We start from the raw sequence: 23,441 nt of genomic DNA on the forward strand, positions 1-23,441 counted from the left end.
ACAAAGGCCTAGAGTTCACCTTCCTTGGCTAGAATGGGAGGGATTGCAATCAAGGTATAAACAGCAAAATAAGGGACTGGAGGGAACCACAATAAAATTAGGAACGCACTGTCAAGAACATAACAGCCAAAATATCAGTGGCCAGAAATCTACAGCAGTGCTTTAATTAAGGGATGATGCAGTTTAGGCTGTCCTAATCAGGAAACTGAAGTCTTCAAAGCAACTTTATGTCCCACAGAGCTGGATTTTGGGAGTGATTCCATGGCTAGGATGATTTGCCAGCTGGTCTTTCATATTCTGTTATTCTTACAGTGAAGTCCTCATGATCTTATTCAGGACTCAGAGGCAGGACCTATGTATCAACTTCAACACTGAGATGGCCTGTTGCTGTGAGTGGTGCAGGGTGGCACAGAAGCACAGTCCTTGGCAAATATATGCTAAAGATGGGCCACAGTCAGCGACTCACAACTGATAAGCCCTTTTTCACCTGCACCAGAAAGCAAAACATGGCAAAGGAGTAGAAATATTGACCCCGAACAAGGAAGGAGTGGCAGATGCAAGCACAGAGACAGCCGTACAGTGTCACGTCAAAGGGACAGCTGTCTCCAGATCCGGTCTGACAGCAGCCAAGAGCAGACATGTAGGGAGGAGATGCCATATAATCCCAGGATATGCAGTTCCAACATTTAAAATTCTTATTGCCAGAGAAATTGTAAGTGGCCACCCCCTCCACCTGGTTGCATGGCCACTTCCTGGCCAAGCCTGTCTCTCTCTGCTGCTGCTCTTGACAAGGTAATGCTGCACCATATACCAAATCACACCCCACAGGATGGGAATTTACCTCTCCAGAAGAAATCTTCAGTGTGGCTTTTGCAACTCAGGTCCCTCTTTTTCATAAGCATTGGAGTAAGAAGGGAAAGGATGGTGAAAGTGGCCCTGGTGCCATTAAGTTACAGTTCTCCACTGCACAAAGGAGGAAATGACTGAAGCACGGTTATTTATTACAGGACTTTGCTCCCAGTTCAGTGTATATGTCACTTCCATGTCAGGTGTTCCACGGAGCATGAAGGCTAATTCTTGCCTGAGTGAACCTTAAACTTCAGTCTCTCCACTAGGCCTGTATCCTTTCAGATTTCTGGAAAGCACTCCCAGAAGAAAACCCTTTAGTATCTGGTCTTATCCTGCTCCGACATGACTGACTTCCCTAGGACTGTCTCTCACCCTGTTATGTATGAAGAAAATCAGACCCTCATTCCTTCATCAAAACCTCCCCTTGGTTTTCCATAACTGTTTTCTGCAAGAAAATGCCCATCAATCTGTGTTCTGTCTGGTCTGTGTTTCACAGTACCTAGAGTTCAGACCAAAATTAACTCATCACATTTAACTGAAATTCATAATACACACACACATAATTGGACAAAACATCCTGGTTTCACTCTCATTAACTTATCTCTCAACAAACACTCTGTCCCTGTGTTCCAGAATCTAGGTGCATGTTAACTCCCTAGTTGTCCACTTCTCTCTTCCCAAAATGGGACAGGATGGCCAAGAATTTTCCTCTGTCTGTTGGCTCCATATGTACTCTCTGTGGCCTTCTTGCAAAACTGGTAAAATTCCCATATGGGAAAGAAACACTAGTGTAGTACATATGTAGAGAGGCAGACACAGGGTTTCTGCAGCCAAAGCAAGAACTCAGGAATCAAGCACGTTCCAACATTTATGATGAGCCCAAACAGTGAAGATGAGATTTTTTCCAAGTACCTTAACCCAGCCATGTCACCTTCCTCCAGGGCCCTGTGCACAACACTGTGCACTAGTCTGTGTACCCACTATTAAACATGCAAATGTAAATGTGCAATAATTGTGAGCATGTGCTAGTATACTTAATACCCTAATTCTTATTTTCTTGTTTCCTAGGTTCAGTGTGGCTGCACTGTATAACCCCTGCTGTAGCTCCACATCCAAATCAGAGGTAAGTATTCAAGCATGACAATAAATAGTTGGGAGTAGCATGTGTTTATCGACATCACATATTTGTGTTTTAATGTCAGCCTCCTTACCAGAGTTTTTGTTCAAGTCTTACAGCAGCAGATACAGATGCAGAAATAAAATGTAGGCCTTTCAGGGCTCAGAAACTTTTGGAGAGAAGCAGAAAGCCACAGGGAGCTTTCTTCAAGTTTCTAACTGTGTAAATCATTCCTACTCAAAGATTTTGCTTCAAAGTAGTTATTTAGCAGACTTATTTTTGATACAGTATTTAGATGTCTATATGCTGTATGCGATTAACAAAATTCCAAGTACTGGTTTTATTAGGTAAAGGTCAAATAGTGGCAAAGAAATCAAAGCACATACCTTTATATTACCAAGACAGATATCTAAACCCAAAGCTTTTTGTATAATTGGACAAAAAAATGCCATGCATATTCCTTCAGCAAACAAAACATACCTGCTGAAATTCCAAATGGAGCCTGTTTGGGGGCAGAGAATCTCATTTTAAAATTAACTACACTGTTAATACTTGTGCCCAAGACACAGTGCTTGTGCTACTTCAGAGAGAAGTACAGGATTTAGGTCCTATAGAGACTGTACTAGATGGAATCATAGGGAAATCAAGGTCATCTGAAAGAAAAGCACAACTTATTGTACAGCTGAAATATGCGCTAGAGGGGAGATTTTGATTTCCACAGGTGACATACTCAAGAGGTAGAAAACAAAAGCTGAGGGAGCAGGGACTGATACACCAAGGGGAAGCAGCCAAGATGCTCTGTGCAGCACATGCAGCTAATGAGATGAGCAGGCTAAAGGTGCCTCCAGAGAAGGACCTGTGAGTGCACAGGGGCAGCTCAGGTTTGGCAGGCACTGAGCTGTGCAGACGAGGAAAGACAGGAGAGGAGCTTGCCAGGAATGAGCAACGCGATGTACTGCCGAACACAGAGTTTGATGAGCAGGGCACAGGAACATTTCTAGTGGTAATTAGGGGTGATCTGTAGCATGGTCTATGCTGATTAATTGTTGTAAGCTTTCCTTTAAGGAAATTGCTGATGGTGAAGATAGTGACATTACATCTTAAGTAATAAAGCTCAAAAAATTATTATGTAGCAAAACACTGGCACAGGCTGCCCAGATAAACTGTGGCTGCCCCATCCCTGGAAGTGTCCAAGGCCAGGTTGGACAGGGCTTGGAGCAACCTGGGATAGTGGAGGGTGCCCCTGCTGTGGTGGAACTGGATGAGCTTTAAAGTCCCTTCCAATCCAAACCATTCTGTGATTCTATGATGAATGCTGCACCGAGAAAAGCAACAAAATAAAATTGGATGAACCCTGGTGAATTTAATTCTGCTGTTGTTCAAAGTAATAGGTCTGTCCAGATAGACATGTGTTAACAAAACTGCCTCTTCCTGACACTTCCTAATTAAGAGATTGATGTCAGGATCAAAGGATTTAATTTGCTCATGGCACTACCTTTCATATTTTCTCTCCAGCTAAATCAAAGTGGCCTCATCACTTCTGCATCACCAGGTCCTGGATACCAAACATCATTTTATGTTATTCTAGTTATTTCTCTGAGGTTTCTGAAACAAGGTGGATTGGGTGTAACAATTTGCAATTTAAACTGTTCATTCAGCAGTCCTACACTAACCTCCTTCCCTTCCTCTAAGCAGATTTGTAGCTCTAAGTCACTGATGTCTGTTAACTCTGAAAGGGGCAGTGCAGGAAACAAACTAAATAAGAAGTACATACCATTAAAGGATTTCCAAGTGCATCGCATGGTTTTCTTGAGCATTCTGTTCCTCAGGGAAAGGCTCATTTCATTCCAGCCTGTTCATGGAGTTGCACAGTGAGGCAGACTGGCAGGGCTCTGGGATCTGTGTCATTACACACCTTCACACATGCCAAGTGGGCGCTGCTTACGCTGCTTGGTAGAAGACAGGTCATTCTCCCCCACTGTGCAATCCCATTATGGTCTGACTGTCACTCCATCCTTCCTTTTGGAAAGCAGCCAGGATGGTATTACAGGAGTATGTTACAGACTGATACTGCCAAGCTCTGGCCCATGAGGAACAAAGGCATGTACACGTTAGCGTGCACACGCACTTACTGCAGAACGAGGGCTGGAATGGATGCCCAGTTATTCACTATTGATGAGGTGAGGTTGTTTCAGACACAGTGCTCCCTCTCCTGTGTGATGCATGTGGCATGTCACAAGTAGGTTAGGAGGTTTCATTTCAGAAAGATTGGAATTCATAACAATTAGGAAGAAACCTCTGTGCCTCCTTCTGCTCTCAGTAAATGGGCAAAATCTCTATTCTTTCATCAGTGCTGCCTCAGTGCATCTGGAATTTGGGACAGTGGCTCACTGTGACTGCAGAACATGACATATACCTATAAAGAACTAATTTCCAAGGCATCATCATACTCTGATCCTCTTGGAAATTTAGTATGGGATAGATTTCTGTGTTTTCTAGGCCCTTTGGTACAATTTCCAGGTACCTGGGTACACATTATTCACCAGGGATTTTTTGGGGTTTTTTTTTGCTAGTTTCTATTTATGTTTTCCCTTGTCCATTATTTTCTTATACACTACTCCCAAGTTATTTCCTTATTCCTTTATTTGTTGTGTTGTAAATTTGTGATCCTGCCTTCTATTTAGTCAGTTGTGTAAAGTCATTCCATTTCTTTATGGAAGACAGAGAAGTGCAATGACAGGAGCCTCCCATCACATACTGCCACATGTGCCTGCTCCTTCCAGAAAAGATCTCAGTGAAAGCGCACAGCACAAAGACCTAAAAGAAGTAAAAATCATACAGGAACAGGAAAAAGGGCATGATACTATTAAGAGCATGGTCCTGAGACTTAAGGATCTTTGTGGCTATCTGAAAAAGACCAGAGCAGTAGAGCTAGGAACAGAGATATTATCTGTGTTTTATGGAAGCCTCTTTCAGAAAAAAAAAAAGTTTTCTGCATTTTTACTAAGAATTTAGGATTGTATCTGAGAAACATCTGATTCCACTGCCAAGTTCTCCTTCTAAGTGTTTCGCTGTAGAAGATGTTGAGTAATGACTCAGTCCTGACAGTTAGCTGTGTTTACATTGAACTCCCTACATGAAACTGTGCTTGCTGCTGGACAGAAAGTGTTGGTAAATAATGGCTTAACCTCTCTGCCATCCCCTCCAAGGCACCTCTAGCACAGAAGAATTAGACTCATTTTGGTCCGAATACTCAACTTACTAAATTTTGATGACTCTGAACAAAGGTGCAGCATGCAGAATTAGAAAAGTCACTGTTGTTCAGAAATACACCAAATGACATGGACAGCAGTTTTCTATCTGTCTCATATTGACCTGTATTTCCCTAGAAAATGAAGGCGTTTTTATGACAGACTGAGGAGCAGGTCACCAGTACTGTATGCATTCATTAGACTCATCATTTTGAAATGCTGCAGGAACGACAGCAGCCATCCCTAATAACCCTCAACTAGCATATCATGTGCATGCCAAATACTTGAGTAATGCTACTACTACTTGAGTAATGCTACTACTCAGAGGATAGGGGCTATTGAAACAGAACACAACAATCCCTGAAAAACAGGAGCATTGTTTTGCCCTGCCCACGTTCACTCCGGAAGTCACCATCCCCCGGGAGCTCAGGGTGAACTTTCAGTCAATCCTGAAAGGCTAAATCTGGAGGAGCCACCCACACATGAACTAGATTGAACTGGAGCTTCAGCCAGGACAGTCAGGCCTCAGTGTGCTGGGAGAACCTGTCCTTCCTTTCCATGGCCACGGTGGGTCCCCTTCTAGCCAGCTGCAAACATGAACATTGCCAACCCCTTGCAGTATCAGAGCCCCTCGTGTGCCTGAGCTCTGGCTCTGCTTTGCCACCTTCTGATGCACGTTAATCTTGCTGATTTGGCTTGTAAAGACCAGATAAATTTACCTGTTAAACGTTTAAGTGGTAAAATATTTTCTGCTCTAGATCACTCTCCAGATCTCCCACCCTTAGTCACTGTGGGAAGCATGGCACCAGCTGCCCTTTGTCTGGCAGAAGGGAGATGTTGGGAACTCTCACGTAGCTCAGTGCTGTGGTTCCAAGCAGCCATTAACAGTGTCAGGGATTGGTTTGGTCTCTTGGAAATTCCCGCAGGGCTCAGACCTTTGCCAGGATCACAACCAGGTCACACTGCCGTGGTCACCCAGGGGCTACAAACAGCCTTTTAGCCTCCTTTTATCCTTCAGTTTCCCCAGCGCTTCAGCTACCGAGCTGAAATCGACCCGCATTCGAAGGGTGGGAGGGAAGCAACCCGGCGAGGCCGAAGCGCGCCCGGGTTCGCTGTGGCGGAACCCGAGCCCGCAGGGCGGGGCCGGCTGGGAGCGGCCGGCGCCCCCTGGCGGCCGCTGCCCCGCCAGTCTCGCGAGAGCCGCGCGCGCGGGGCGGGGGTGCTGCTGGGCGGGGAGGCGCCATCTTGTTCCTGTGCGAGGCGGCGGGGCCGGGCCGGGCCCGCGCTGAGGGAGCGCCCAGGGCAGCGCCCGCCGCCACCGCGGGGCGGGCATGGACACCCACTATTACGGCGGGGAGCAGTCAGGTAGCGGCGCGGGGCGCAGGACCTTCCGGGGAGGGCGTCGGGCACGGCAGGGCCCGCGGGTTCGGGGGGCACAGCGGCGGGGCCCTGGCCCGAGGGCAGCGCGGCGGTAATTGCTTCAGTAGTCCGGTGTCTGGGCAGCGCAGCAGCCGCTGCCCGCTTGGTGCAGGAGGTTTTGTGCGCTCCCGGGGGTGTCTGGGGTAGTTTGTTCGGACAGCCCCGTTTCCCTGCCCCGTTAGAACGGGAGCCCGCCCGGTTCCCGTGCGGTTCCTTTAAACGCTGAGTTTTACTTTCTTTTTTAAATCTCGGAATAGATGATGGAGGAGCTACTCCAGTGCAAGACGAGCGAGACTCAGGATCCGATGTGGAAGATGAAGGAAACGAACAACATTCTGGATCGGAGAATGGCAGTGTAGGACACCATTCAGAGGTACTAAGGGAGCTTTATCTAGATAAAGTTTACTTTCCTCTGAATCCTTCTTTGTTGTTGTTTAAAGTGGCATTCTCTCTTAACCGAGACATATGTGTTTATTTAGTTCTTCTTAAGGGTTCCATCGGGCAAAACTTTTATTTCCATAAAAAAGCTTTGGATAGTCTCTTGACAAGTATGTTGGCTAGGGTTTGTTTGGTTTTTGTCTTGTTATGGTAGCACACACTATTCTGAACTTTAATAAGTTGTATTCGATTAGCCTCAGTTTCACAAAGAGAAAATGTTGGGGGTTTAAAAGAGATGGATTATGAGGAATGTTAAATTGCACCTGAAATTCTGCACAGTGATGTAAGACCACATGCTTTGGAGGTGGGGATTTCCTTGACAGAGAATGAATGCTCTCCCATCTTCCATGTCAGATGGAGGCACTGACTTTTGAGTCTGCTTTGTGCTGGTTTTCACCTTATCATTCACAAAGGAGCAGCTGTGCATGTGGAGCAGGTTAAGGTTCCTAAATGGGACCTGTTTTTCCTTTGAAGTGGTTCTCACTTGGAGAAGTGTTCAGCACGGAAAAGCTTTGGTCCAGGGTTGTTTCTGGGGCAGTCACTTCATTTGAGGATTGACTGGGCTGAGAAGGGATTCTGGAAAAAGAGAAGGCTCCTTTTAGACTTCTAGGACAGTTTGGGAAGTTGAGATTTAATTTTTAAGAGTTGTTTGTGACTCACAATAGAGCTACATCAGGTCTTAGTTGGAAGGAATAATTTTGGCCTTTGAATTCAGGTGTTCTGCCAGCAAAGTTACAGAGAACTTTTTGATACTTAAAAAAACTGTAATCAAAGCCATTTGATAGTGTTCTGTGTATTCTGCTGTATTTTATGTAAAGATCAGGATTTACTCTGACTAGGTTTCCAGTGTTATATGTTTTAGAAATTGCTTAAAATGCGACAAAGGCTGATGTGAGAGAAGGCTTGACTCCACTGTGGCATAGCTTGCAATCTTTTTTTTTTTTTTTTCCCCCTGCCTTTATTGAATTCGTACTTCCCTCAGAGTTAGAAAGTAGATGAAGATTGTATTTTTATAAAATGAAAGTTCTTCCCATGTATTTGAACTTAATTGTAAAGCACATTTGGAATTTACTTTTTTTGATAGGTGTTGATATTTCTAAGGGAATAAATCAATTTTGTGTGAGGCAGCATCTCCTGTTATGACAATATAAAATTTCAGTGTGGCAGGAAACACATTTCTCAGGCTGGGAAAAATAACTGTCTATCTGGAGGAATTTAGTACTTCTGTTTTAATGAAAGAAAAGTGTGATGAGTGTGTGGAGAGTCATGCTGCTGCTATAATTAATAATTATATTAATAATATATTTATTATATTAATATTATTAATATTTTTCTTCTGTGTCATTGGTTTATGCTTGATTATTGGTTCTTCCTTTTCTGTACTTCTCTGAGATTTTTACTTTACTTACTGGAAATTGACTGTTGTTTACATCTGCAGTGTGTCTTCTTCAGATTTAGGTGAGCAGATAGTACCAGTTACCATTGTTAACTGGTCCTCTTCACGTGCTGTATTATTTTAAAGACTTTGTTCTGTGATGGCACTTGAATATTCCTCTATAGATAAAATACTTTAGAAAGTCAATTAAAATAAAAGAGCCAAGCTAAGTCACCTTCTGACCAATACTAAAAGAGAACTGTCAAGCCTTAATGCTTTATTTGATTCAGCTCAAATCAAAATTCAAATATTTTGTTTTGCAATTTTGTCTTTCCCTCCATTGAGTTCATTTTGCACTCAAAAGGCAATAATGTGGAGCAGCCATCTCTGAAAGGAGTGGCTTTCAGTCATTTGTCATATTACTTACTCTAAATATTCTCTCCTCCTCTTATTTTCTTCATCTTTAGGAGTATGTGGGAGAAATGACACTCAAAGGTAATAAAACCTTTGAGACAGCCTAATCAGTTAAGTCTATTTAATTACTATTTTCTCTCTAATTTAGAACTCAGATGTAAAGAACCGAAGTTTTAAAATTTCAAACTTTTCTTTCAGGTTTTTAACTTTAAAGAAAAGGGGAATTCCGAGGAATTACTTATGTAGGTCTCAGGTATGTGGGTTTTTCTTTTCCACAATTCTTTTCTGGCTTTCCTTCCCCCAATCCCACTTTATCTATAAATGTTCTCCTTGATGTCCTTACTGATTCTGCTTTAGACAATTAGAATTAGTTTTAGTACAGTAATGAATCTGAAATCATGTTTACAGTGTTTGTCCAAGTCAGGCTCATACAGAAATCTATAATAACTTAGTTTTTACACTTCCACCAAGTTGCTGCTGCTTCATGAATTAAGTTGTGGTTAGTCTGTGACTGTTAACAAATACAAATATGTGACACTTCTGAAAAAAAAAGGAGAAACTTGCTGATCTGCCCATGATGGTTGTGTAGGTCTTAGTTTAACACTCCCCTTTCATGAAATTGTCGTGGATGGGTTCAATTTTGTTGAAGTTACTAAATGATCGAAGAAGTAGCACTTAAAAGTGGCTGCATGTTGATCCAATAAAGTGCTTGGTAGCTGTAATTTTTATGTAGAAGTGTAACACTGTAAATTTGATTTTGATATATTCCTTATTTTATACTGTACTAAAGTCTCATTTTATAGAACTCATTAAACAAAAATTAAGGACATCTCAATTAAAATGTTTATAGATAAAGAGGAGGAAGAAAAGAAAGCAAAGGAATTAGAGAAAAATGCAGTAGCAATTACCTGAGACCTACTCAGTTTTGAGGATGTCTGATCTTTCAGTCAATCATTTGGAAAATGAAAACCAGAAAACTCAAAAATTACATATTTCATTTCTTTGAAAACAGTTTTGTAAAGATGAACAATTAAAAAAGGAAAAGTGAAGACTATCAAGCATACCCAGTAGCGTTTTGTCATTTTACTGGGAAATTGGTCACTTTTTTTATCAATTATATTCCAAAACATGCAGATTCATTAATTTTTTAATTGTGTACAGAAGGCTGTTGCGCAGGGGGCTGCGGGCAGGTCCTGCCCTGTGCGGGGTCTCAGCTCTGCTGCAGAAGGTGCTCTGTGCTGCTGGCTGGGGGCTCGGGCAGCGCTGCACTCACTGACACAGTGGTGCTGCCTGGCTCAGCTTTGCACGCCGGCTCGAGGAGCTGCTGCCTGTGTGCCCAGAGTGGCAGGGACACCTGTGTCACCCTGGCTGCTGCTTCTCCAGGTGGTCACAGTGCAGCACTTGAGCTGCTGTGACCACTGGGTGAGTCTGGCAGCTGCGTGTCTGCTCTCCCTCGCCAAACATCTTCGTTCTCAGGAGTGATGGTCAGTTTGCAGTAGCAGATTAAAGATTCAGGATCTTGTAGTAATCTTCAGTAATAATGCTCTGTAATTATAGTGTCTTCTCACCAAGGTTTTGCATAAGAAGTTCTTTGTAATTTAGTGATTAATTCTGAACAGGTGCATCTATAACCTGCAGCCACACTTCTGACCTTAGAAAGATGAAGAATCATTACTGATTCTTGTTGCTTCTCAATTTTGTTTATTTGTTCACCAAATAATTCCTAAACTGTAAGCTGGGAAGGTGGTGGTCCTAATATCTTAAAGAGGACTATTTTTATTAATTTTCTTGGGTTTGTTTGGCAAAATCCTTTATTACTGCTGACATAACTATCAGTACTAAGCATTCACCAGCTGGCATTGAGAGAAGACAGACAAACCCACACAAAATAAAATGGTAGAAAAACAAAGATTAAATAATTCTTGTTACTGTAGATTCCAGTTTGATTTCAGTGTTTCTCAATAACCTTGCCTGTAACTGCTGTAGAATCTGCTTTCTGTTCTGTTTCCAGCTGCAGTGTTCTTTAGTCTAAAGTAATACAGTCAGGGAGGATCTGTCACATACACCTATGATTGGTTTATATGGGACATACTAGGCAGGAGAAGGGCAATCAAAGTGATTTTTTGGTAAAGGAATAAAATATTAGCAAGCTGAGAGCTGTTGAGTACATCCTCAGCATTTTGTCACTTCCTAATATTAATATTTATTTAAAATTCTGGATTCAGGTTTTAACAAAACCGTGTTTCCTTTCTGTGAGGAGAAATGAGAATTACTGGATACGAAAGATTCAAAAGATGCATTGCTGTAGAGACAGGAACAAGCAGCAGAGAGAAAACAATTTAGATTGTTATAGCAGCTGTTTGTAGTTAGCATTAAATAACATGGAAATAGTGAAGTAGTGTTTGAAGTGCATGTTCTAAAATTTCATGGTCCTGGGGTTTTTTTCATTGTTCAGTAACTTTGTTAGTCATTCTGCAGTAATTTAGAAGATCTTTGTCCAGTGCTAGCCAAAGGAATAAGTATATAAAGTCCAAAGTCTTAAAAAGCAATGCTCTTTGCCACTTAGAATAATTATGGAGGAAGTAGTTCCTAAAAGCAAGTGAAATTAATTTTATTTAAAATTCTTCCTGCATCATGCATTTTAAAGATGAATAGTATTCTTTGTTGTAGGTGTAGAATTGCTACACCTACCTTTTTTATGGCTCTGAATGTGGGAGTAGAACAACTACAGAAAATAAAAATAGATAGAAAGTCTGTTTCCAAGGAAATTAAATTGCAGGAAAAAAAAGATTTGGAAACTTCAGGACATACAGGTCTTAAAGCATCTCCTATCATAATAAATACTCAGTTTGCAAGTAGAAAAGGTTTATAGCTGAGACAAAATGACTGAGGAAAGCCTGACTGAGGCTTTGAGCATGCAAAAGAGAAGTTCCTTGTACAATGTTGTTGTTTTCAGCTGAAAACAGGATTATGGTGACAGTAGCTGTGAGAGCTGAATTAATGGAATGAGTTTTCAAGAATCTAATTCCATATTCTCAGATAAATGCAATTGAGATTTTTTTCCTAAGTAGATTTTAGATGTTGGAAAGATAAAAGATGATGCTGTAAGTAATTACACTTAGCAAGGTGGCTTGTGAGATGTTCTCTTAAAAATGGAGTATGTGCCTCGGTATTTTTTGCTGTGTAGAAAAGTCAAAGGATTATTTCAGAAGTTGCCAGATGGGTGTGTTTGTGCATGGGTTATCTTGGATATCTGGATAAGCATGGGAGCTGTCAGCATAGGGGGGAGAGTAGTTGAATCTGAAACACAAAACTGGTTAACAGTAATAATCTGAAAGGTCTGACTAAAACTTTATTCTTGTTTTTTGGCTTGCTAGGCTTTTGCTCTTGAGTTATTCTTAAATAGGTTTCCTTGACAAAGAAGGAACAGGCGCTAGCTTCATTTGGAGCATAATTCATGTGCTGTTTCACTAAGATGCATTTCACACAGGAAACATCTGTTTGAGATCTTCAGGAAAATAAAATGACAAATGCAAGATGCTCTTTCTTGCCTTGTTCCTGGGAATTTCAACTAAACCACTTTGAAGGCCTGACCTATTAAAATTAAAGTACTAAACCTTTACCCTTGAGCAACTGGACCCTTCTTAGACATGCTTATTTAAGTGTTCTATGAATTCTGTTACTGTTTTCAAAATACCATGGAGCTGCATGATGGACATACTTCCATTGATAATACTTTCTTTGATGTAAAGTATATGATAGTCTTTTGATGCAAATTGTCTAATTATTTCTACATAGACATTATTTCAGTTTGCAGCACCTTGGATAATCAAATTGGAGGAAGGACAAGCAAAAATTCAGAACATTTTTTCTTTACTTTTTAAGGTGTTTTTGCTTAGTTGTCTGAGATTATTTTTCTGTTTCAGAATGAACACAGTGATGGAGAAGATGATGGGCAAGTGGGAGAGCCTCATATGACAGACTCTGAAAATGAAGATAACCCAAGGCAAAAAGAAAGTGACTCAGATAATGAGGAGCCCCCAAATCACAATGTGAGTGATTCAGAAAATGAAGCAACTCATGGAGAGAAAGACAGTGACTCTGATACTGAGGACCATCCAAACCGGCATTTAAGTGACTCTGAAAATGAAGAGGCTTTAAATCATCAAGCGAGTGACTCTGACAATGGAGAACCTCCAAGGGATCACAGCAGTGATTTTGAAAATGAGGAATCACACAAGCAGCCAGCCAGTGACTCTGAGAGCGAGGAACTCCAGAAGCAGCCAGCCAGTGACTCCGAGAGTGAAGAGCTCCAGAAGCAGCCAGCCAGTGACTCCGAGAGTGAAGAGCCTCAGAAGCAGCCAGCCAGCGACTCGGAGAGCGAGGATGTGTCCAGACACAAGCAGATAGGGTCCGAAGATAGCGATGGGGAGGACAGGAAGGAAAAGGTGCAGAATGACTCTCATCATTCAGATAATGAACATGTAAGGAAAGGATTTCAGGGCTCTGACAGTGAAGATGAAGCTCCTAAGAGACATAAAATATCAGACAGTGATGAAGATGAAAAAGAGGAAGAAAAGACAGTGAAGAGGAAAACAGCCATCCTTTCTGATAGTGAGGATGACAGTGAGAAAACACGTAAGAAACTATACTGTGAAAACGTGCTGTGACAGGCAGTGGTGTGAAAGTTAAATCGTTGCTTTTGCATTAATAAAGCCTCTAAGTGAGAAACCATAAATCAGATTTGGTTTTGGAGCAGAACTGCATTTGTAGAGGCTGTTGTTCTGACTGCTTTGCTGTATAAATGTGTATATAACACTTCTGAGTAATAAGTAGGTCTAACAGAAGACTGTCAGGATCTAACTGGCATCTGTTGACATGGTAGTTTGTTATTTATTTACTTTGTTTCTGTTTCTCTAGTAATTTTTTCCTGTGTATTTTTTTAATATACTGGGAGTGAGAGATTTGAAATTACAAATTTTTTATGGGCGGATGTGGTGTATGGAAGCTCCAGTTACTGATTTAATAAAACACTTCAGAATGGACATGCTTTTTATGAAATGGCAGTGGTCTGGTGTTGGAAGACTAGTCAGAGAATAATTTAGAGTAACAGTTGTCCCCTCTGTTATTGGGACATGTAGTAATGATCCTTTCTGCTGGCAGCTGCAAAAAAGGTACGAATCCTTTCCGATGCTGAAGAATCGGATAGTGACGCTGCTTCAGAGAAATCTGACAAAAGGAAGAAAAATGTTGTATCTGATAGTGAGGAGGAAGAAGAAGAAGAAGGAAAAGAGAATGCTGGGAAGAAAAAAGGAAAAGATCTGTTTGGCAGTGACAGTGAATCTGGAAATGAACAAGAGTAAGTGGGAAAGAATATGAATTCTTTTGCGGTTTTAGACAGTGGGAGTGATGGTGAATGGAAAATGGATAAATCCCAACCAGAGAATGACAGTTCACCTTCATTGGTGGCATGAAGAGAAAGGTTAATAGGAGGAGACAGAACAAAAGGGAGATCTTCACACAGTCATTAGCAGTTTTGCAGAAAAGGTACATCTCATTGTTGTAGTCCAGGTAGATAAATGTTGCTGTTACCTTCACAGGAACCTGATTGCAGATATATTTGGAGAATCTGGTGATGAGGAAGAGGAGGAATTTACAGTAAGTGTTACTGTGGATATCTCCTGTTGACTTGCTAGATTTGAAGAGAATATATATGCTCTATCATTCATTTTTGTATCTACCAGACTCACTGGGGTACTCTTTGGGTTAAATAACATTAACAGCTCATCTTTTGGGAGAATTGTTGGTGTCACAACAATTGTTGGTAGTCACAGGGGGAATTAAAAGACTCTGTTAATCTTTCTAGATCCTCTGAAGACTTCCCTGAATCTTTTTTAGTGTCAGTGTCAGATACCTGAGTAGATGCTCAATCCTGATCCATACACTGATTTGCACTATCTGTACTCATCAGGGTTTTAACCAGGAGGATTTGGAGGAAGAGAAGGGTGATGGAGACATGAAGGAGGCAGCAGATGAATCAGACTCTGATGATAACATCAAAAGAGGAAAGCAGTAAGTCATTGTGCTCCATATTCCTTTCTTTATGCCAGATTTTTGTGAAAGGGCATAATGGACCCTGGATAGTACAGGTGTGCACATGTTGGGTATTACAGCAAGGTCTGAGGGTGTCTGGGAGCCTTTGGAACCCTTTGCTAGTTTTGCATTTTGCATACTGAGGATAATTATCTCACAGGGACCATGAGACACATTGTTGGTACAGTACAGAAACACAAAATTATTTCCTACCAAGGACCATCAGTTAACACTGTGGTTGTGTTTCAGCATGGACTTCATGTCAGATTTCGACATGATGCTGCAGCGGAAGAAGAGCATGAGTGGCAAGCGCAGGCGGAACCGTGATGGGGGAACTTTCATCAGTGACGCAGATGATGTGGTCAGTGCCATGATTGTGAAGATGAATGAAGCTGCTGAGGTAAGTTTTCCAGGCTCCAAACACACCCTGAAATTCAGTTCCCTTTTATGGGAAAATCATGTGATTAATAAGATACAAAATTCTGGCTTGGGTTCAGCAGGAGTAATCTGTATGCTATGGAAAGCATGTAATGTCTATATAACCATTTAAATGTTATTTTGCTATTCTAAATTAAAACATTCTGGTAAAATTTTGATAGAATACTAATTTTAAAAATTAGTTAAATTGCTAAACTTTCATCAACTGAGATCAAATTAGATAAAAAGGGATATATAGGTGGTCTCTAAACTACCTTGTAGTATGTTAAATACTGAGAAAGGGACTATATTTTAATTTCATTATAGTGTTACTGGCATGTGTCATACTTTGGTATTTGTTCCTGAGAAGAGCCCTTTTCCAAACTGTTTGAATAACAGTGCCATGGTAATGATATCAAAGTAACAGATTCATGGGACCTTCTGTAATGGCAGCCTGCCTTTTTCTAGGAGAAATGTTTAATATGTTACTGTGGAAGGTTTTTTGGGATCTTGCCTTTTGTCAGGTCTCTTCTGTTTTGTTGGAGTAGCAATCAAATTAATAAAGAGCACAGTGAAACCCGTTAAAACCAATTGAGGGATATACACGACTTGAGAAACTAGAGGAGCTTAGCAAATAGCAACAACAACAAAATCTTCCTGAGAATGAGATCAGGATGCCAAGTTCAGAAAGATGGGGAGAGTGAGAAAGCAATTTGGAAGGCAACTGAAGCTTCTCGGGCTTGACAGGAAGGCCATTCTCAGACAAGATGACAGCCAGATACTTCAAATGAGATGGCAAAGTTTGAAATACAGGGGCAGGAAGAGAAAAGAGATGCATTAGAAGAATCTCCTCCCTTGCAATAAAACAAACATTGCACAGAAAGAGCCTTCAGTGGATTAGGACAAGGAGAAAGGAATTACCAGAGCTGGACAGAAATCTGTTTGATTGCACTGGGTGTTTTTTGTATGGGAGACAAGTTTTGAACAGATAGTGACAGTCAGGCCTTGGATGCAAGTAATTTTGAAATGACAGAGGGGAAAATACTTGCTCTCCCTTGCCATTGTTCTGCTTAGCTATTTTTCTGTTTTTCAGGTGAGGCTTTACTAACGAAGTGTTACCTGTGCACAGTATAAAGGACCTCCAGTTATTGTAGTCAATCTAAGTCATGAAGTGGAAAAAAAGTAAAATTAGGAGCACTCTCCTAATGTGATGCTTTTGTGGGAAATACTGACTTATTTTTTCAAAGAAATTGTTGCATAATTGTTGGTGAGCTGTGGAGCAGGGGACAAAATTAGTGTAATCCCTCCCAAGTTGCACTTCTAGTTTAATAGACTAGTCTTTTTTTTTTTTTTTATAAGTGTTGCAAAGAATGGGAGTTGCTGATTTCTTTCTTTGATTAACTTGTGCTGATTGTTCAACTCTCTACAGGAGGATCGTCAGCTAAATACACAAAAGAAACCAGCACTGAAGAAATTAACTTTGCTACCAACTGTAGTTATGCATCTTAAAAAGTGAGTTGTCATTCTTTCAGTTAACTGTAACCTTGGGTAATAGTCCGAATGTGTAAGATTTCATGGAGTTACACTACAGCTATACTGAATACGCAGTAAAACACTTTTTATTCCAAGTAAATGCTGAAGCTAGGTGACCTCAAAAACATAAAATTACACATAATTTCCCCTCTTAATCTAACATGAAGCAAAGTCAAATGTGCTATTTTCCTGAAGGAACATCACATCTTAAGATGTTGCTATATTACATGATTTTTGGGCCTCTCTTTAAACCTTTTAGGCAGGATCTCAAAGAAACTTTCATCGATAGTGGTGTTATGTCTGCCATCAAAGAGTGGCTTTCTCCTCTTCCAGACCGAAGTCTGCCAGCACTAAAGATAAGAGAGGAGCTTCTGAAGATCCTGCAAGAGGTTTGGACCTGACTTTTCACCACATTTGATTTGGAGCTTCTCCACAGTTTTACAGTCATGTGCTTTAGGGAAATGTGAGGTGACAAGTGAACTGCAGCTGTACCGATGGGCTTTGCAGTGAAACACACAAGGAAGCAACCTGCACAACAGGAGTGCTTGTGTAAAAGAATTTAGATGATTTGGCCCTGCCTGCCTGTTTCAGGTTTATATCCAAATTTAAGTGAAGAGTTACTTGCTGTGCATCCCTGAATTTTCTTCCCTTGTGGTCTCTTCTCTTTTCTGTTCTGTTAAAGTGTGCAGTGCATGGGAAGGTCCCTCACACTCAGTGTAGGCTTTCAGTGTCTGTGGCTAAGCTGATTGGTTGAGTGTCTTTGTCATGTAAGTTTTTATTTATAGAATGAATGATTTGAAGGCAGTAGCACAGTTTTGGGGTAGTATAAACTAGAGAGCATTTGGAGCAAAAAGTTGTAGAAAGCTACCTAATTCTATGTATAAACCAAGAATGTTATGGCAGATTTCTAGATTTAGGTGTTTGATACTTTAAACAATTCCCAGTGGGACAATGAAAACATTAAATTTTCCAAGCTGATTTAAGTGAAAGATCTTTCTGCAAAGTTCAGTGACACCATTAATGTTCAGACATAATTTATTGCTGTTTTCTGACTTTTCCTTTTCTCTGCAGCTGCCCAGTGTGAGCCAGGAGACCCTGAAGCACAGTGGCATTGGACGGGCTGTGATGTACCTGTACAAACATCCCAAGGAGTCGAGACCGAACAAGGACATGGCTGGGAAGCTGATCAGTATGTAAACCTGCCTGTGCCTTGTCTGAGATTCCACTGATGATGAATGGAACTTCTGCACTGGTTTCTGATGCACTACTGTTGGCTGTAGAGTAGATTCTGCAACGTAGGAACCTCACTGATGTGTTTCATAACTTCGCAGAGCTCTTAACAAACACTTCTACATTAGCTTCTGCATGCACCTGTTTCATTGTCTTAAACCAGACGATGCCATTTGTTTTGCTGCGGTTCTCTCTTGGCTCATGTTCCAGATCTTTTGCATATGCTGCAAAGGCAGGAGGGTGCTGCCAGAGGACTCTTTATTCCATGGACTTCAGAAAGAACTTAGCTGACTGAATGTTTACTACTTAACTGTATTCCATGTGGAATGTATTCCATCCAGAATGGCTTCAGATTGATGATAAACTTAAATTCTTTAGGACCTTTTCTGCATATTTTTAAAATGCCATTCCTGGGTTGTGCAGGAGGTCCTGACACTGAGTATTCTGAGAGCTTGGAGATGTTCTAGGAGAGCAGGCAACAAAGAGACTTTGGGGATGAAAGCTCTTGCCTTTTGTTCACTAGGCTAGTTTTCCATTAAATACTAAGGGCTCAAAAATTGTTTGGTTGAAAGGAAGTGTAAATACTTGCCACAAACTTTAAAAGCTGTACTTGATCACCAGAGTGGTTGAGAGAAACAAAGGCCTGGTCTTTGTTAACTAATCATTTTTTAATAGATGAATGGTCTCGACCTATCTTCGGCCTTACCTCAAACTACAAAGGCATGACCAGAGAAGAGAGGGAACAGAGAGATTTGGAACAGATGCCTCATCGAAGGAAAATGAGCAGGTAGGAGTAGCAGGCAGAAACACGAAATTCTTCTAAGACTTTGTCAAGAGAAACCAAGTGGTGTGTAAATACTAAAGGAAGGAAAAGGGTAAAAGGGTAGTCAGTTATGGTTTCTCTTTCAACATACTTTATTGTCTTTTAAAATTTGTGTATAGATACCTATAAATATTTGTTTTTCTTGCAGCTCTGGTGGTCAGACTCCCCGTAGGGACCTGGAAAAAGTATTAACAGGAGAAGAAAAGTAGGTTGGGTATATAATTTTTTTTTTTTAAAGTGAAGTATTGTGGTGGCACTACCACTATGGAATTTCTGTAGAGGTTTTAGAGGCAGTGGTAATACAGGGTGTTTCAGAGGAGTACACTGCGTGGCTTTACTTCTTTCTGGATAAGATCTGTCCATAATAGTCACATCCTTTTTTTCCGTAGGGCTCTCAGGCCCGGGGACCCTGGGTTCTGTGCCCGTGCGAGGGTCCCAATGCCCTCCAACAAAGACTATGTCGTCAGGCCCAAGTGGAACGTGGAGATGGAGTCCTCCAGGGTAAGCACTGGCAGTGTCCTGGTGACTGTTCTAAGCTGGGATTCTGTCACCATATCAGCATGGTTTACTGTACAGGAGGGTAGTTCTTCTAAGGGCCTCTTTTAGTGAGTATGGACAGTAAATGCTCCATAGTAGGCTGCTCTAAGCTCATCACATGTTTTCACAGGAAAACATCTCTGACCAAAAATAGGTTTTTGAGTTAACTTTTCTAGAATTTCTCTCTCAGGTGAGAATCTGATTACAGGCCTCTTGCTTTGAAGCATTTTGAGCTAAAGCTGCAGTTCAGTACCTGTCTCACTGCACTGATGTTTTTATACCTCTCCCAGCTTTTGTATCATGTTCTAATAATATTCCAGTTTGGGAAACCTTTGAGGTTTTGGTAAACATGAACAGCTTCGGTGGAGGCCTTTGTGTTGCTTTGTCTTCATCCATCTACTCATACAGTTTCATTTAAAAGGGGTATATGTGGTAGAATGTGTGTAAGTGGGAGAAGTAACAATTGCTGTGCTGTCTGCTGTTCTTTCTCCTTCTGTCCATTAATTGAGATGTTGTTTCTAGCCCGGGACTATTAAGAGAGGTATTAGTCGCTTGGAAAAGCACAAGAGACGGTTTGCTGAACAGAAACGACTCAGCAAAGTGCATCGGGCCATCAAGTTCAGCATTGAAGGCAACAGGATGCCCCTGTAGCCATACCACTGCCTTCCCAAGTTGGAGAGGTATCCCTCGAGGGAGGTGTGAACAGTGCATGTGCTCCAGCTGTTGGCAGTTTGCACATGCAGGACAGGAGTGTGTACACCCTAACTTAAACCTGGAAAACTCTCCTTGAATTCTCTCGTGTCTGTACTGTGACCTACAAGGGAACTTGTACAGGAGAAAACAGGCTCTAGCACATAACCTCTGCCATGGCTCCTGCCTGCACAGTGTCAGGGTACCCAAATGACAGCAGTTCAGTGAGCTGTGTTCAAAACCAGCTTTGCACCACCTGTGGTTTTGAATGCTGTTCTGACACAATTAGGTTTTCCAGATTCACCTGAAGCGACATATGGGAATTCTTAGCCCTTGGTACAGGACCTTGTGTCACTGCATGCCGGCGTCTGTGGCTGACCTCTGACTGGGGCACGGTGAGGTGTTTTTCACACCTCCTCGTTCAAGGAAGTAGAATGATGTGAGACAGTAGGGGTGGTTGATGGGAGCTACAGAATGAGACCAGGGGGAGAAGAATCCTCTGCTGTGAGTGTGGGTTGGGAGAGCATGTATCAATGGGAATTGTTTTGACAATTCCTTGTCTGCATTTCAATGCTGTGAGCAGGGCTGCCACAAGCTAACAGTGACGGGAAGAGGTGAGCACAAGCCATAGATAACTATTGAGTTCACATTAAGCTTCATATTTATTTGATTTTAAAAAGATATTTTCTTAAACATCACTGTGAAATTTTAGGTATAATTTCAATGAACAGATTTATGAATAAACCTTATTTTAAATCAGCATGTTAGGAGCACCTTCCTTAGCCATGGGAACTAGTTTCTAATGGATGTGTTTTTCAGATACTAAGTAGCATGTTTTGGATATCACTGTTTCTCCCACACTTAAAAGTGTCATGTTTCCATCACTTTTTGTTGTCTAGTTAAGGAAAATTGCCTTCTAGGAAGCACTGGCAATGGCTTGGAAGGTCCTTGCTGTTTGTCTTCAGTGGCATTTCAGCACACCATCGCTGAATTAATCTGTGCAGAATAACTGTTATGCCACCTGGTTTTCATTTGCAGTTCACATACAGAGATGAAATGCAATGCTTGTGTGATCAGCTTAGGCATTTCTTTTTGCTACCCCCTACACTGCCTTTGTTCAGTAATCCCTTCCTTGCTAAATACTAATCCCTGACCTTTAAAATAAATGGCAGCCTGAAATTGATGTGTCAGCCTTAGTCACAATGCATCTGTGTCTAACTCTCCTGCAAGAAGTCCATAGTGGTGACACTGGTGTGCTGTGGTTCTGACATAGCTCCAGCCAATAGATACAAAATTTCCAGATAGTATCCAGCCACACAGTGATTGACCCTGCACTGTGATGGCTGAGTGCCACTGGGCCCTGCAGCTACTGGGGGAAGCATTTTCCCCTTCTGGGAAGAGAACAGACAGATCAGCTGGGCCCAGTGGCTCCCCCAGCTCCTTGCCCAGGTGCAGCCTTGCATGTGCCACTTGCCTTGGACCTCTGGGGCGTCTGCTTTTTTTCAGTGGTAATTATTAGTTTTATTTTTTAAGTTCCAGGGGACCTCTAAGAAAGGGGTGAGTCGACTGGACAAACAGATGCGGAAATTCACAGATATCAGGAAAAAAAGCAGATCGGCCCATGCAGTGAAAATCAGCATTGAGGGCAATAAGATGCCATTGTGACCCTTCACAGAATGCCCCATGAGCTCTGCTGTAAGACAATACACCCACAGACTCTTTGGAGACCTTTAAATTTTTTAACTTGTTTGGGGTGGGTTTGGTTTTTTTAGTTTGTTTTTTAAGTGAATCCTTGAATTGTTGGTTCAGGTTCTGGTAGAAGATGTTGTCTGAGGACTGTGAATATGGGGACTCCTTTTTCCTGATTGTATTTAAACTGGCCCTGTTGTGTCCTTTGTACAGATCATGTATTTGTTGTATTGCAACACTTAAAAAAATAAAACATCTTCTGGGGTTTTTTTTGGGAGGGGACTGCCTGTTCATTGCTCAGATGAAAGTATACACAGTCCACCTGGGATGTAGAAAAACAGGGGTTAATTTTTTGTTCAGCTTTCACCATTTTCTTTTTATTAATTGTTAATTATTTTTATTCATTATTAATCAGTTGTTATGTCTTTTTGAGATCTGCATCTATTGCTTTTGATTTAGAAGTATTTTGACCATGTTCCATGCAAAGGAGTTTCTTTTCATGAAGATGAATGTAAAGTTTGGGAGAAAGCCAGCAGATTGACCACTAAAAATTTCAACAGCTTCCAGCTAAAATGTCACTGTGGCTTACCAGTGACTTTGCAAAAGTCTGTTTTACTAGTGGGAAGGAGGACATTCTTGTGTTAGGGGGGATAATGCTGTTTGTTTGTTCCTGCTGCTACAGACTGACAATAGAATAACACCTGGTACTCTGTGGCTTCTTTGCCTCTACCTCTGAAAATGGCTGTCTCTGCTGAGCTTGCCTCCCATAAGAGGACTCTTGCCCAGGTAATTGGCAGTTGGCCTTTTTTCATTAAGAAAAAGCACCTTTGTGCTGGAGGAGCAGAGCCTCTGTAATGAATAGTCTGTAATTCTGCGGATCCTGGTGTTGGCTGAGTTACTGCTGGCACCCGTCATGGAGAGATTGCACGTTTGCGTAGGGGTTGTTGAATTTGCCCCTGTGAGAGTGGAAGGAATGACAGTAACATAGAGCTGTGTGCTGGGACAGCAGCTTGAAGCAAGGAGAAGGCAAGCCCCTGTGCTGGCTGGGCAGCTAAAGAGCTCTGCTGCTTTCTCCAGGTATGTGTATAATGCAGTAGCCACCTCGGGGGTGTGTTTTTAGTATGCTGAGCCCTTCAGGGGCTTAGGGTTTGGGTTTTTTTTTTTTTTAGTTAATTTCTTGAAAGCCAAGACATTTTTTACTGCCATAGTGGCAGATGAAACACTGTGAAAAATAATTTAACTGTGTCCAGCTGTTCAGAGCCAGCGTCTGTTTGGCCTGGGAGGTTCAGGGGTTAGATGGGACTTTTTTTTTTTCATCCCCCAACTTTTTTTGTAGTTCTGGTGCTAGAGTCTGGTACTACTGTTTATGGGGGTTGCTCGGGGTTATTACTTCTACATCCTAAGAGGCGTTTCCCTGAAGTACTGAACCTGGTGGTCTTGTGTACTAAGACCTAATACAAATTCTTCCAGTCAAAATTATTCATAATAGCTCAGCACTACTTGTTTTCTGAGGAAAACAAAGGTTCTGTTGTGGAATGGTAAGAACAGACTTTGACAAGTGCTGGG

At 41.6% G+C, this 23,441-nt stretch overlaps 1 protein-coding gene across 3 annotated transcripts; it reads left to right on the top strand.

Annotated features, from left to right (window-relative positions):
* Positions 1 to 6,453: 6,453 nt before the first annotated feature.
* IWS1 (interacts with SUPT6H, CTD assembly factor 1) lies at positions 6,454 to 22,152 on the top strand. 3 transcript variants are annotated; one of them, XM_053952058.1, is made up of 15 exons: positions 6,454 to 6,582; positions 6,894 to 7,009; positions 12,790 to 13,501; positions 14,027 to 14,222; positions 14,464 to 14,521; positions 14,835 to 14,935; positions 15,206 to 15,356; positions 16,803 to 16,885; positions 17,166 to 17,295; positions 17,978 to 18,095; positions 18,812 to 18,923; positions 19,108 to 19,164; positions 19,349 to 19,460; positions 20,019 to 20,176; positions 21,720 to 21,807. In XM_053952058.1, exons 1-14 carry the CDS (start codon positions 6,549 to 6,551, stop codon positions 20,145 to 20,147), a joined length of 2,109 nt encoding a protein of 702 aa, XP_053808033.1. In that variant the 5' UTR covers positions 6,454 to 6,548; the 3' UTR covers positions 20,148 to 20,176; positions 21,720 to 21,807. The 3 variants fall into 3 exon arrangements, with proteins under 3 accessions (XP_053808033.1, XP_053808031.1, XP_053808032.1); XM_053952056.1 differs by lacking the exon at positions 20,019 to 20,176 and having other exon boundaries at positions 21,720 to 22,152; XM_053952057.1 differs by lacking the exon at positions 21,720 to 21,807 and having other exon boundaries at positions 20,019 to 21,369.
* Positions 22,153 to 23,441: the final 1,289 nt, after the last annotated feature.

This window comes from Vidua chalybeata, chromosome 10 (genome assembly GCF_026979565.1).
Source record: "Vidua chalybeata isolate OUT-0048 chromosome 10, bVidCha1 merged haplotype, whole genome shotgun sequence".
In the NCBI taxonomy this organism is placed as follows: domain Eukaryota; kingdom Metazoa; phylum Chordata; class Aves; order Passeriformes; family Viduidae; genus Vidua; species Vidua chalybeata.